Here is a 15884-nt window from a genome sequence, read left to right as displayed (position 1 = left end):
GTAGACAATGACATACAAAAAAAGCCATCTTTGTAGAGGTACATTTTGGTGTTAAAGCTGTTAGTCTTTACAAGCATTTGTTTTTGTTTGTTTGTAACCTGGTGTTCAACATGTCTGATATTAAGGTGTTGTTTGAGATGCCCAACATGAAATAAGAGATTTCTGCTTGGAAGATGTCCAAACTCTTAAAACTCAACTAAATTATTTATGTGTAATAGAATTACAGTTGCCTATAAAGGCTATCCAGTTTTTTTATGAAAACCATGATATATTTCACTCTTTTCTTACTGTATAATTGACCAAGGCCAAGCAACCTATTCAGCATTGAAGTTACTCAAACACGCTTGATATTTTTTGGATCAAAAGCCAAAAAGATGGCACCATTGTGCAATCCAGAAAAAGTAGAACTGACTAACTGTTGTCAATTTTATGGATTTCACAAGTAAAAAAATGCTCAAATATGTATTAATGATGTCTCTCCAAAGTTAGATAGTTAGTCTAACATTTAGTTGCGTAGGAGCCAGTAAAAGTCAGATCTGCTAGCTTAGGAATTTCTATTACAGTTCCTTCTCCGGTTCATAGATAGTTTTAAAGATGCTGTTGTTCATCCGCTGCTAAAGAAACTCAATTTGGACTCCGTGTCTTTAAGTAACAACTGAGCTGGTTTTAGAGCTTTTCAGAGTACAAAGACGGCACTTGTTACAGTGACCTATGACATACTGCTAAGAACAGATAGAGGAATTTGCTCAGTTTTGGTTCTTTTAGATTTCAGTGTTGCCTTTGATACTGTCGATAACAACATCCTCCTGCATTGTTTAGAGTCCTGGGTTGGAATAATGCATTTGGCTCTTATAATTCTGCTCTTAATGGTAATAGTAACCAATTTTGAAGCTTTTAGCTCTCAGGTGAAACAATGGCTCAAAGACAAATCTGTTAACACTAAGATACACTTGATAGTTACTTTTCCAGCTCAAAATCAGACACATTTATGAAGCACGTGTATGGTTGACATTTCTTCTTTTTTTCCACATTTCATAATTTGTTCATTCACTACATATTCTAAGATGTCTGGTGATGATTTTGTCATATGTCTGATCATTATTTTTCTTGTTTTAGTTTGTTTTCCTTAAATCTGTGGTAGTATCCAGGGACAAGGCCTGCAAATTAGCCATGGCTAGAAGTCCTATACACATTTCCATGGCTGCGTTTATTTGTTGTACATTGTAACATACACTCTATGTTTGGTCCATGACAAATACAATGGAAGTTAAACTAAAAAACGAGTTATTTTTATTTAAAGCATATAAAAGGATCTATTCTGCTTTCCCTGCAGTTTCTTCATCGTCAGTGCCGAACACTTCATCATGGTGGACCTTTTTGTTGATCGGATCCTGGTAAAGAATAATAAAGACCAGGATGAACTGGACACGGAGCATGAGATTGTCATGCGCCTACAAAACCGAATCCTGATGCTTTTCTTTGCATCTGCTAAATGTGATACCTGCCAGGAATTTGCTCCCACGCTCCATGAGTTCTTCGAACAGTTGACAGATGAATTCTATGTGGAGCGCTCCGCTCAGCTGGTTCTCCTGTACATCAGGTATGTCTCACAAACAAAGAAACCCTTATTTTTTATTCACACTTGCACTGGACAAGATTTTCTCCAGGTTTCGTGTGCATATTGTATGTGCACCTGCAAAAAGTGTGCTGTAGTGTAAATGCTAATGTAAATGATAAATAACAGTTATGTAAAAGCAGATAAATTCAATGAAATGCTTCATTTTTTAACTGTGACAACAAAAAAGGGCTGTAGTTACATTTTAGAGAAATACAAATGCACACAATATACCTAAGAACAAACCTATGGGTATTTTTCACAAATATTTGTCAAGGGAACCATCAGCAACAGCCATTATTTGCAATGGCAGATTTATCTCTCCCTCAAGACTTTCCACAGGATTTAGGTTTGTTTGGTCAGTTTAAAACACTCATTATCCTCATTTTCTAAACAGACTTTTATGCTGTTAAATGTGTGCTTTGTGTCCCTGTCTTGCTGAGCGACCCAAGACCTTTACTACCCCAAACCTGGTTTCCTGACACCTAGGGGCACTTTTCACTCTTGTGCCTTGGTAATCTCCTGATTTTGTCACTTACTGGATAAATTCAAAGCCAGTAGCAAAGCAGCCTTATAGCATAATTGATCCTCCACCATTGCTTTTGTTGGTTGCCTTATGTCCTTTGTCTCAAGATACTTACAAGATAGACCTGGCTGGCCTTTTTAGGCCTTTTCTGTCATTAGTAGTGTCCTCTTTGGCTTTCATCCATACTGTAGCACTTTTTGCTTCTGTGTGCAGCATATGGCACAAGCTGAAACCACTACTACACATTGCTCCAAGTCTCTTAAACTCCTTGGATATCTTTCACTAACAAAATTACACACAATCCTCATTCAATCTCAAAAATGTACTGTTCACATAACAGTACTAGTAATTATGTCCAAGGTTCATTATGTGTCTGGATGTTTTTATTTCACAGTAAGAAATAACCTTTTAAGGCATTCATCAAAAATATTCTGATTATACAGAATGTATTTAGCCTATTTGATTTGGTTTAGTAAAATATGGATTATATTTTTGTGTTTAAAAATCATGCCACTTTATCATTCTGACCAGCACTTTACATTGAGGCATTTCTGTATGACAACGACCAGTCACAAAGTGATATTTGAGGAGATTTTCTAGATGTGGATTGTGGTTTGGTGTTTTTCCTCATATTCCTCAGTTTGGATGAGTCAGAGGAACAGCTGGAAAGCTTTCTCAAGGAGCTTCCCAAGAAGTCCCTGTTCCTGGCCTATGAGGACCCCTACAGGAGGTGAGTGGGACTAACCAGTTAGTATTGCGTACAACCTGCTGGTGAATGATGACAATGTAAATACGCCTAGCAGCATAAATGCATTAGCTCTTTGCAGGTGTGTGTGTGCCAGCATGTGTGTGTGTGTCCACAGGGAGCTGGAGGCCATGTTTAATGTGGAGGAGCTGCCCACAGTGGTGGTGCTGCGTCCCGACTGCTCCATTCTCATCCCTAATGCAGTGGAGGAGATAATCCGCCTGGGCCCAGACTGCTACCACAACTGGCATGAAGCAGCTGAGCTCATTGACAGGAACTTCCTCATGAAGGAGGACTTTGAGGAGAAGTCCATGCGCAGCTTCACTGACCCTGTCAGGAGACTCAAGTATAAGGTGGAGGATGAGAAGAAGAAAAAGAAAAAGAAAAAGCGCAAAGGTTGGGGTAGAGGTGGTGATGACGGTGGGGAAGTGGAAGCAGGAGCGGATGACAAGGATGGAGGAGGGTCACCATGGTGATGGAGACCAAGAGCATATGAATAAGACTGTGTCTTTTGTCCAAAAGTTGCTGTGATTCGAGGTTAAAAGGTTTGTCACCAGGGCTCTTATAATACAGTAGCCAAACAATACCCCTCTTCTTAGCTGAATATCAGAAAATGTATTGCATATGTGCATATGTTTTTTTTTACATATGAAGTGGAAATGTTACGCTGATTTCTGCCAGTCAAAATTATTGCTAATCGCAGTCTTACTGCAACAGCAGCTGCAAACATGCCAGCAGACGATACAAAGCCATGGAAAACACTATCTAAACAACCACTGAATGCTGCTAACCAATGCTGACCTCATCTTAGAATTGGCTTAATTTCATGTCTTTGACTGTTGCCAAGTTTACAGTCAAGAAAAAAATTTGGTGTCGGCCAAGTGTTTTATTACATCCAGGAGAAACAGTCAAATCATGTCTCCACTTTCAACAGCACAGCTCTGTAGTAATGCACTTTACACATGGTAATGTGTACCATCCAATCAAAGCCCATCATGCATAATCTGAAATGAATGAATTATTCAACACCATTAAAATAATTTTGTTAGTGAATGTTTTGTTTTGAGTGTTTGTGAAGTCTATCTGCACTTACTGACTACACAAGCAGCAATCAGAGCTATTCAAAGGGAGTCGGTTGGAATGATGGGAAAACTAGCTGTACTACATAATCAGTGATTTGCTTTGAATCTACTGAAGACTATGTTTAGTATTTGCACACTTCCTCCCACATGTATACTGCATTGATGATGCTTTATGCGATCAGCCAGGATCACATTTGCAGCAGCTCTCTCAGAGGAAAATGAGGGGTTTCGTCTTTCTTTGAGTGTCCTGAGGTTTAAATACATGCTGTCAGTACTTCTAAATAGGAAGAAAAAGCTATGGCAACATGATGGTAATGACAGCAGCAGAGAACTGCATCTGAGAGACAGATGATGAAACCAGAGTATCATCAGGTGTCATTGAGGTGTGACAGTTTGATTGGCATGATTTGATGTGCTTCAGGCAAGGCGGCGACATAGGCCTAAAGACGTATTTCAAAGCTTAAACATCATGGGTAGACTGACAAATAGGTCATATTTTCTATCGGAGTCGAAGCGAAGCTCTCTGGGATTTTAATGGAAATATTGCAAAAGCTGCTGGATGGTTGATCAGCAAACATAATAGATCTTCTTTCTCCGTGGTTGAACTGAAAATGCTATACCAAGTCAGAGCAGGTCAGATCTGTGAGAGGAGACAGATGCCAAAATAAACGCGCGCCTCTGTTTATTCCGTATTCCTTTGCTTTTGCCTGCACAGCAGCTTATTGTTGCTCACTCAGACAAACCTTGACAATATAGTCGTAGCCCCCACACCCCCTGCCTCTCTCTGTCTCTGCACACGCGCACGCATAAACATTTAACACGTGCACACACAAAAGCACAGACGCGTTGCGCGCTCTCGAGTGCAGAACGCGCAACAAGCGGACCAGCGGATGGAGGGAGAGAGAGACTAGAGAAGGACGGATGCAAGGCGAGGCCAGGAGCGGGAAACATTATCTCTCCTGGTTGTCCAGCTGTTGTCTTTGTGTTTTCTTTTTTTGACAGAGCATCATTTTACAACGCGATTCTTGACATATTTTTTAAAGCCTGACAAATTTCAGTATCCGTCCTGATGTGCCGCTGCGTCTCATCACGATTCGTCAAGGATATGCGAGGCGGCTGTTGTCACGTCGACGTTATTTTCCATTAAAATGCAAGGATGTACTTGATGAACGAAACTGGAACCGTACGACCAACAATGACAACCGACAGCTGGGCTTAGTGAACGTCTGAAATCGACGGAGGAACGCGGGGTAGCCTCGGTTTGTGCAGTAATTTGCGTCTAATTCTTGTTTTCGTGCATTTTGATCCCTCCATCCTTCGGAGCTATAAGGCCTATAGCCTGCATTATCTCTGGGTATGAAACCCGTGGGAATTATGATACCAACGTGACGCACAGTCACACAGCACAGCGGGGAAGACATCGAGTCTCGACAGGACGGAGGGAGGGTGTGAGGTCCAGCAGAGCAGAGCCCTACACAGTCCACTGATCACAGGAGGAGGACGCCCAGTTGTTGTTGGACATATCGTGCTAATGACTGACATATAGCCCAGTAGGTGCATCCCATCAAAATTTCCCCAGAGAATTTTTGATTTTTTCATGCATCAGACACAGTGGGGCGGGAGACAGGGAGGAGAGTATAGTGAGTGAGGGCGCGGAGATACGGGATGCGGGAGACGCAGTGAGCGCGGAGGAGGAGGAAGAGGGAAACCGGAGGATTGACGGTAAGATATGTATATAGGCTATGAGGATGCACCCCGCCCCTCTGTCTCTTTCTCTCTCTGTTCAAATGCACAATTGCACATACATGATCAATGCCCGAGAAGACAGCAGAGTTGCCCAACTCCTTTGCTGCTGCTGCCAAGGGCCATTTGATCACTGACAGACAGAGACCTGATAGGCTCATAGCCCTTGCTGCCATTAAACCTGGGTCAGTAGTAGATAAGAGCGAGGCGTGAAAGCTGTGAAATATTCATAGGCACGTGCATTGGCCTCTTCTAGCCTTCAGAGGGGTAGAGGCAAAAATGGTTAACGACTCAGGGTGTCCCAAGTTGGCACACCAGAGGGGTACGCCATGGATCGTCTGAATTCATCTCGCACCTTAATTGCAGTGTCTTGTGCGCTGCTATGAGCAAGGGACTCACATACAAATGGGGTTTAGATACTGATTTGGTTTGCTGATTCACCACAGATGGGAAGATTAGGAGAAAAGAGACAGAAAGAAAGAGGGAGCAGACCGAGTCAGAGTCCATTATCAATATTTCAGAGAGAGAATGAGAGGACTGGGTCAGTGGAGGAGGCCAATGAGAGAGGCAGTGGTGACTGTGAAGAAGAGAGATGCAGAGGAAAAAAGGTGGTGAATGAAGGAGGAGATGGGCTGAGGGGAAGGATGCAAGAACAGCTCAGCGGCCAAAGGGACTCACGTTCACATGGCAGGCCTAAAAACATAGCCTGGGACATTTGTGTCATATACTACAAGATGAATTAAAAGTTAAAAAAGATGACAGCTTTGAAATTATTGATATGTGCTATTTGCAGAATTTTACAAGGTGACTCACCCATAGATATATGTGTGTGCATGTCCACACTGTGGATGTTGGATGGAGGAGAGAAAATGGCATGTTTCCATGTACGGATTATTTACATCAACCACTGAGGAGATAAAAGCAATTTGATTTGCTTATATTGCACAGATACACTCATGCATGCGCACTCACAATTTGGATGGAATTTCTGCCATTTGACTTGTAAAACGTGTCATATTCCTTTTTTCTGCTCAGACCACCTCAAACAGGTTCCTATCATGTCCCTTTGAATCAGTCAGACACAATGAGTCAGTGTCCCTGTATGTGCTGTGAGCATTTTGTGCAGGCCTGTGCACGGTGTGCAGAGCTGTGGGCGGATATATCAGTGTGATATTAATCTCATGATGTGAGATTGGATATCAGCTGGGATTTCACTCACAATCAAGCCATACAGCTCTAGCTAATAATTATTTTCATTATCACTGTAGAAAAAAAAATTCATTCTGTAACAAGTAATGGTTTGTCTAAAGAACAGTAAAAAATGCCCATAGCATGCTAAAGGTGATGTCAAGTACCTGGATTTTTAACAATAAAACTCAATCAAATTAGTCAAAATATCACATAATGCAAAGATAAGGGGAAATTCCTCACATGTGAGTCTGAGCATTTGAAAATAACAGTAGCAAATTAACATAGTGTTGATGGATCAATAGCTTATTTATCACTTGAGGTTTGGGGACTGATTGCAGGAATAGGCCACAACATCTTATCAGAGTGTTGCACAATAATAACATTTTCTTTCTTTCATTTTTTTTTAATTGCATTATATTGCTTATTATTGATAAATTGAAATGTACAGTTATTTTTTACTATGCTCATTTTGTCCAGTCGACTTGGGTCATTTAAGTACTTTTGATGTCACAACACTTTAGAGTTCAATCAAGAGAAATTTTTGGTATTTTTTATAAAAAGTAATTTGTTAAGCTGTTCATGGACAATAAAAAATCATTGAATACCTAAAAAACTGAAGTACTTCAACATACATGTTATGGCAAAATCTCCATAAACATGACACATACTTCTTAACGTTATGGTATCTGCTGAATGTGTCCATTAGGCTTAAACCTATTGTTAAGTTCAAGTCCGTCTGCCACAGACAGCTGTTGGATGCTCTCGGCTCTGTTCTCTCATTCCACAGTCAATGATTTTCCAGCCGACAGTAATTTTTTTAGACTTCAGAACAACAATCCTGTTTGGTGCCCAGGAGTTATTCTTGAAGACATCTTCCCGCAGCTCACGTTCAGTAACTGGTTATGGGACAAAAGAACCGTGTCAGAAATTGAAATAAAATCTGACAGTATCACAAATCTTACATGTCTATTCACAGTAAAAGCTATTTACAGGTATAATTGCACTCCGTGTGTTTGCAGTAGTGATACTTGTCTACACGTGTTGTCTTTCTTATTTTTTCAATCCAGGAAATTAAATTCCAAACTGATAAACATTGTTATATTTATTTAAAAAAATGTTGCCCATGTAGTTCACTAAAATAGCTTAGGGTTGTAGACATATCATTTTCAGCAGTGAATGATTATCATTTCTGTTGTTACGTTCACAATATAAAATTGCAAACTATGCCAACTTAAATAATATGATAGGCATTGGTGGTGCTTGTGCTAATTATAGATGCAAAGCTAAGCATTTTGAGGTTTTCAGAAATCATGCCCACCTTCTCCTTTTCCTCACAATGGTTTGCTCCACTCTCTAGTATTCCCACCTTACACACAGCTCTCAGTCTCTTTTTTTTAGTTTTACCCTAAAATGATAAAAAAAAAAAATGCTTTTAATCATTTCAATTTTGCTTTTATTTTTCCATTTTGTTTGAAATAAAAATATAAATGTAAATCTAAATCTAAATCTAAATCTAAATGTAAATCTAAATCTAAATCTAAATCTAAATCTAAATCTAAATCTAAATCTAAATGTAAATCTAAATCTAAATCTAAATCTAAATCTAAATCTAAATCTAAATCTAAATCTAATCCCTAAGCATCAAACAACCAGTAAATATAAGACTCAAGTTCAAGGCAACTTTTGGGGAGTATTTTATTTGCTTTGTTGTTGTCATTTATTTGCCGGACACTTGCAGCTTCGCTTAACATTCTGTTAGCTTTTGGCACGACTTGGTTTGATTGAGAAGCCAAAAAGACTTGGCGAGTTTGTGATTGAGGTTAGAACACAAGTCCTCATTACTGAGATCCGGTGTGTTGGATAATGATGTGAAAATACACAGTCTTGATATGTTTACTGTCACGTGTCGGAGGTGGCGAGGAAGGAGGACCCAGATGCAGACACAAATTGGTAGCCAGGAGATAAAATGAAAAGAAAACTATTTATTTTTAAACAAAAGGCGTGGCAGAGTCGGATAACAAATACCAAAAGAACACAAAAAACTCAGAAACTGACAAAAACGACAACAGGAACAGGAATGAACTGGAAAACAAAACCAAGCAGCAACGACAACACGGGCGGGCAGCCTGAGGAGAACAGTGAGGAAATGACAAACCGAGACAAGACATAAAAAACACAAAAGACACAGATCATGACAGTTTACCACACATCGATTTCTGACATCAGGGGTTCATGACAAAACCACAGTATATGATTAAGATGAGGCTGACTTGTCAAACTCATCAGTTTGTACAACACGCTTTTCCATTAAAAAATGTTTCTTTTGAGTACAGCGGATTATAATGTCTTGTATATAAAACAGTGAAACAAGTTTTTCACATCTGGTTACCATACTATTCATGGAAATTTCATATTTCATAATCCACAGTCCATGCTATGCATTAGTGCACTGACAACACAAAAAACATGCACTAAGTAATGCACTAACAACATCAGTTTTGCTATAATTTTTCTAAAAAAGCAGTAAAAAAAGATAAATAAAAAGATTTGATTATCAGTAAACCCATTAATTTAATGTTGAGCCACTGATCGCTGCAGCTCTAGCCACCATCCAGACTGTTGAGAAAATGATGATTTCCTAGTATAGTTAAGTAGCAGTTGGTGTAAAATAGAAGTACCTAAAACACAAGTATCATTCATTCACCTGAATTTATGATTTTATGTTGAGAAGGGTTTATCTGAATCCTCAGATGACCAGAAGTTGTCTTCTTACTGTATTCCTCGTTAAGGTCTTTGCTAACCAAGTCTGAATTTGTCATCTGATATTTTGTTGCACTTTCAAAAAATAAACACAGTGTCATATTTTGTTAATAATTTTTGCACACTAGCTCTAAAGTTTTCAGGGAAGGTCAGATTTTCTGTGTTTCATTCATCAGTCAAATGCTTTTTGAGAGTTAGTTGGCCGCTCTGAGCTACCATGCGTGCGATAATCATTATCAAATCTTGCATCTGACATGATTTTACTTGTCAAGTCCCAGTACGAAACACTATATGACAAATGTAAAGACTACAAGGTTAACTGGATTGTAGAAATCAATGGCCTTGCTCTTAATGTGTGGCTCCAGTATTGCAAGCAAGATATCACACTGGGGCACTGACTTCTTAGAATACACCTGGATCTGGTGTCGATCTGGTGCAAAGAGAGAAGAGAGTGTTACACAACTGGTAACACTCTCCTTGCACTTGACACCAGATCGCATGGTCCCAGCTTTTATTTTCTTTCTTTTTTCTTTTTTTTTCTACTGTGATAAAATGAGCCACAAACCATAAAATCATTCTCACTGCTTGATGGACCTATTTTTTCCAAGTAATGCAAATATCCATAACAAATGGATGAAATATATGCAACACATGCTTTGTGTGCATAATGATTCTTTTCAGACAACAGACAGGGTCTTTATGTGTGGCTGGGAGGGTTTTGTTCACAGACGCCTCAGACGACTCTTTCAACTTGCACGTGTCAGTATTTTTTCTAAGACAGATTTTGGAAAAAATGAGTAAATACACCATATTATTACCAGATTATGGCCGTTTTTTGTCGTGTTGTGTGCGCACGATCTTTGATTTGACAGATTTGAACTAGTATGCCTTCATACTGTGCTATGCTCAGGTAAAAGAAACAGAAGTGATGATTTAGAAAAAAAACGATTCTCTCACTTTGACAGAAAAATTGCTTAAATTGCTCAAAGGCAGGATGTGCTTTTAACCCAGAGGGTGTGTGCTGAGAGCATGGTTAGGATCTTGATAAATATGCAGAGAACCTTTTCAATTATTAATCAGCCTTTGTTCAGTTTCAAGAGACTCATTTCTTTCAGGGACAGGAAATCAAATACATTCTCATGCAAAACTTTCTCACAAACTATTTTTCTTTTTGCCACATACAGTACTGTATATGGAATAATATTGGAAGCCAGGAGGATTTTAGTCCATTTTTCCATTATCTATATTTATATATGCAAGTTTTACTGTGATGTATTAAGTTGGGTCTGTTAGCAGACACCTGTGTAGGTGTGTATAAAAATAGAGATGGCCAAGGTGAAAAACTAAAACAAAAATAAATAATATGTCAGTCATCAGCACATAATGAAAATAAATGTAATCTAAAAAAACTAAACTCAGTCTGATATATATGCAAGCAAATGACCTCAATTATTTGCTGAACATTAAGTCAGACAATCAAACCCTGCTGCCAGGAGGGCCGAACATGCGGTGTATGCTTAAATGCTCTAACTTGGCTCTGATCGTTGTCTGCATTTCCTGCCCACTACAAGCAAATGATTGACAAAAGGCGACACTTTCATTCCCCAGAGTCACACATCGACAAGAAAAACATAAAGGCTCTAAAGCTCCATAAGTGGCTTTGACTGCAGCATGCAGGCTTCAGCCCACTGGGAGATGAAGAGGTCAATTATTTGAAACAGACTCACAGTCACAGAGAGCAGTGTAGAGTGTTTTAATCCTTAAAAAATCTTCCAAGTCTTGTTATTAAAAAGTATTTCAGTCTATAAAGCTTTATATTTCTGTGTTCTGTTGGGAGTCTAATCTTTGCAGAGTTTATCACCTCTTGATTGCGCCTCACCCCCAACCTCTCCTCCGCCACACAGACCCAAACACACACAACATTTAGGAACATAAAACTGCAAGCCTGTTTTGTTACTGCTTCATAGTGATCTACCCTCAGGCACTGACAGCTCTCTGACCAAAAGAGGGGGAGGTTACACTATCTGTCTATCTCATTCGCTGTTCATTTTCTGGCCTTCACCTCTAACAGTGGGGATATTTGTACCTGGGATTTTTTCCACATAATTTACCAACACACTTCTTCTCGCAGTGAGTTTGTAGACTCATTGTTTGTTTTTAACCTGTTCTGCCCGAGGAGTTTTTCTGAGTTCCCTGCTCGAAAATGACATGCCCTAAATTAATTGAGTCATTTTCTGCAGTTACAAACTCTGTGTAAACCATCTTGGTATCAAAATAAAGCTACACTTGTGAGACTTCATCAGAGCCAGATCAATCCGGATGTTCCCCTTCCACTCCAGGTACCTTACAGAAGAGGTCAAAAGGATGTAGGTACTACTAAAAAACTTTATTGCCTCCTAAAATCCTTGGCATATCATTAAAATCAATTTTATGAAGAGAGGTTTTCTCAAATAAGTGCTCAGAGGAAAGCATCGTCATTTAAAAACCACAAATACAGCATATATAATGTCAGAGTTTTCTGAACCAAATAAGCTCCTTGTGTCACTCCGACCTCCTCTCACAGGAGCCTTTTTGACCTGCAGAGACCTGCAGCGTTGGTCCCAAAATCTTGGTTCCCAGATAAAACCAAAATTCTATCGGATCTGAACATGAATCAAGTGGCCATGCCATAAATTTATAATGACAAACAACTACGTCAAAAAAAGGATGTCGCGGCAGCTTGCAGATGAGTTGCTGTCACCTACTGGACTGGAACATGAAAGTCGTGCTGCAGTTGAAATGTGTTGGTTTGCTGTGGCTCCTGTAGAAACACTACAGTGCAAACAAGAGCTAGATTGGTTCTCTACTGGTTACAATGACAACAGTGCTTCTTGTGGAAACTGTTATTTGCCTAAACCTAGCCAAAAACTGAGTGAGATTGTAAGTGAAATGAATAAATGAACCTACAACAGATTGAAACTTTAAGATAAGATAAGATAAATCTTTATTAGTCCTGCAGTGGGGAAATTCCCATAGTCACAGCACCAGATTCAAAATAGCAGGGAACAGGCAAATGGGAAACAATCTAGACAGCCATAAGGGCACAACAGTATATACAAGGAGTGTTTACAAGATTATAAGCAGTATGTATGGTTGTATGTATGTGTATGTGGTGTCCAAAGATGAAAAAAAAATATGGGGATTGATCCTTCCAAATGCAGACAGGTTACTTTGTTCAAAAACTTTTACAATATAGGTTCAAGCTTAAGCACACGCTTATGCTTGTTGCTTGGGAATAGTTGAGACAGACACAGATTATAGGTATCTGTGGTTTCTGGAAATGCAATATGTTTTGATAGATGGATAGCATAAACTTCTCACTTAAGTGATATATTCAGAAACTACTGTAAATGCCTGTTCTAAGTTAATATTGAGTGGGAAAGGTTATAATTATGCACATTTTGTGCATTAATGCATGTATGTGTGTATGTGTTTAATTAATTTTTCTCCAGGCCCTGACTCACACACTATCACTAAGAGACTGCTCCTCCAAGTAGGCCGGCCGGTGGCCCCGGGCTGGATTTTGGTTGCAGGCAGGGTGACTGGGTGTGTGGCTTTGTCAAGGGCCATCAGTGTCCTTGCTCTACTTACTGTGCAGCAACACTTATGGGTGTGTGTGTGTGTGTGATGGAGAGGCTCGGGGTTGCGTGCGAAATAACATGCTGCCAGAAGGGTTTTTGATGAGTGCGCATGTATGTATGCGTGCCAGGCTGTGTATGTAATAAAAAATGGAAATGTTCTCATTCTATTAAGTCCTTTATGTACGAAGTTTAGTGTGTCTATGTGAGTGTGGTCTTTGGGCTTTTACTACAGCCTTGTTGGTTCAATGCATTCAAAGAAGGCAGAGGTTTCTGTTCTCCTTCTTAGCTCTGTGTGTGTGCATAAGCCCAAGCCTTTGAATGCATGTTGGACATTAGTTGAGTGACCTAAATCTGTCGGCCAACATTACCTAACAAGAAGATGGAGAGAAAAGCAAGTCGCAAATGAATATGCAAGCTCACACATTGGTTTATGTACACACACATGCTCACTGACAGACACATTTGTATGTCTATCTTTATGGGGACAATCACTGACATTATGAACTCAATCTCTTAATTGTAACTTTCATAATCAAAACTAATTGCCTAATTCCACCTCTTCAATATAGCCCTGAAAGAAACCAACTCTTAACTTAACTTCAAAATCAAGTCATAACCTTCAAAATACCCTTTTTAAGGGAGAGGATAAAGTTAGGAGTGGCCAGTGTGATAGAGTCTAATACATTTTTATTAAAAAATTCAGACACTGATATATTGAATTATATCTCATGTAAAATTCATGTATATAAAAATTTCTTACACACTAAGAAATCAAGATTGCAGAAATGTTCCTCTAAAGGTGTAAATGCCTTGTACCACTGCTTACTGTAGAAAATCTGACCATTTTTGTCCCTGCAATTCTGCAACCCTACAGAAAATAAAATTACCTTCATGTTCTAGTACAAAAACATACCTTGTAAGATACAACACACATACTTCACAAACCAGAAAATTGTAATCTTATTCCTTCAAACCTTCACTTTTTCTCCAGGCTTTATCCTGTTCAGGGTCACAGAGGAGTTGGAGCCTATCCCAGCTGTCATCAGGCAACAGGAGGGGCGCACCTCGACGGGTTAATCACAGGGCTAACACAGAGACAAACAACCAAGCACAGTAACACTTGCAGTCAATTCAGATTCACCAGGAACAGGGAGAACATGCAAACTGCAAGCCCTAGGAACATTCCTGTTGTGAAGCAATAGTGCTAACCACTCCACCACTTTGCAGCCAGTGCAAACAAATAAACAGAACAAAAAATTATGATGAAGGGACACTAAAATAGATCTGCAATATAACAGTCCAAATACCTACTAAAAAGTGTTTCTTTGAATTTTTTCATTTTCTTGGGGAAATAAAAATCAGAATCAGTAGGTTTTTTTTTTCCACAAATGGTTGGGAGGGGGCACCTAATGGTAAGTGTGAGATTTGAAAAAGCTACGATATAGCTATAAGCTATAAGCTACATAATAAAGGATTTATTTTAGTACGACATATGTAGTTGTAGTAATGTATAGTGATAGATATAGTTTAGGCAAGTTTACTTAATCATGTCGATAATATACAGTACAGACAGAGAAAAATTCTAAAGCAGGGCATTAGAGGGTTAAGTTGGTTGACTTCAGTAAACTCAATTTACAATAAAAAGACATCCTGCCATTAAGTTCAATTGTTAAAAAGAATGAGAAAAGCTTGGAATAAGTCAACATTATTGCTGATGTATTGGCCTTAAGTTATTTAAGGTACAGTTTTAGTTCTCAGTGATGAGTGTGTACCTTTTGAATAAAACAAAGACCCACCGTGGGCATTTCTGCAACTTACAGGGTACTTTTCAGACAGTTGTACTTTTGGGAACCGAAATTAGTTTTGTACTTTTTTGTAGGATTCATACTGCAAATTAGCGTTCTCTGTAAAGTTTGTATGATACTTGTATTGATTGGATAGTTGTTTTTTGTTAATCTTTGTGTATTACTGTACAGTATTACCATTGTACAAGAAAGTCATTAAAATAAATCATTCTCAGCAAAACGGGTACTTTCACAAAAAGTACAAAGTTGCACTTTCTCATGGGGGTGTATTTGGAGTCGTGTGGAGGTGTAGATGTTTTAATTTGTGCCTTCTGTTTTAGTTCAATGATTTACTGCTTTTTTCTGCAGCTGACCTGACTAGAGAGTATGAGCCAAGTTTGAATGCTGCAGTTACCAGAACGCCTTTAACAACACTTCTTCAAGTTACAGTGACATGAATATGTGCACGCATCCAAAACTATTTTTGAAATGACAGCTCTTTAGTATGTAGAAATCTATTCAGGGCTCACTTGTAATTCTGCAAATTGACTCAAAAGTTGTTATGTGGGAAGGTGTGGGATATTCCTTCCTTTTCCTCCTTAATTAAGCAAGTAAAGGTCTAAAGCTATTTCCAAGTGTAGCATTTGCATTTGAAAGCTGTATCTGTGAAAGCAATGTACAGTCGAGGAGTGCTCAGTGCAGCAAACAGACCATCCTGCAAGAAACAAAACACAACAAAGCCATCTAAGAAAGCGAAACATTAGCGGTTTGGTCATCAGTTTGATATATTATAAGAGAAAAGGAACACTAATGCATTA

The 15884-nt window shown here is 39.0% G+C and overlaps 2 protein-coding genes across 7 annotated transcripts in view; both read left to right on the top strand.

Annotated features, from left to right (window-relative positions):
• Positions 1–1364: 1364 nt before the first annotated feature.
• Positions 1365–14359, top strand: LOC140305201 (nucleoredoxin-like protein 1). Its single transcript, XM_072383952.1, has 5 exons — positions 1365–1600; positions 2782–2871; positions 3005–3349; positions 5575–5690; positions 14274–14359. Exons 1-5 carry the CDS (start codon positions 1365–1367, stop codon positions 14357–14359), a joined length of 873 nt encoding a protein of 290 aa, XP_072240053.1.
• Positions 4840–15884, top strand: part of LOC140305558 (adhesion G protein-coupled receptor L1-like) — a 32718-nt gene continuing 21673 nt past the window's right edge. For all 6 annotated transcript variants that reach the window (XM_072384473.1, XM_072384471.1, XM_072384470.1 and 3 more), the window contains exon 1: positions 4840–5690. The gene's annotated coding sequence lies outside the window, so the exon portion shown is untranslated. The remainder of the gene's footprint in view (positions 5691–15884) is intronic.

Source organism: Leuresthes tenuis, unplaced genomic scaffold, assembly GCF_036924035.1.
Source record: "Leuresthes tenuis unplaced genomic scaffold, fLeuTen1.0.hap1 SCAF_4, whole genome shotgun sequence".
Classification (NCBI taxonomy): Eukaryota; Metazoa; Chordata; class Actinopteri; order Atheriniformes; family Atherinopsidae; genus Leuresthes; species Leuresthes tenuis.
This window is presented reverse-complemented; position numbering and strand designations above follow the sequence as displayed.

What these genes read in the sequence shown, in the direction of transcription:
- LOC140305201 (XM_072383952.1), top strand. Translation starts at nt 1,365, where the DNA reads ATGGTGGACCTTTTTGTTGATCGGATCCTGGTAAAGAATAATAAAGAC. An exon ending in CTGGTTCTCCTGTACATCAG is followed by an intron (nt 1,601 to 2,781) that starts GTATGTCTCACA and finishes CATATTCCTCAG; the next exon opens with TTTGGATGAGTCAGAGGAAC. An exon ending in TATGAGGACCCCTACAGGAG is followed by an intron (nt 2,872 to 3,004) that starts GTGAGTGGGACT and finishes GTGTGTCCACAG; the next exon opens with GGAGCTGGAGGCCATGTTTA.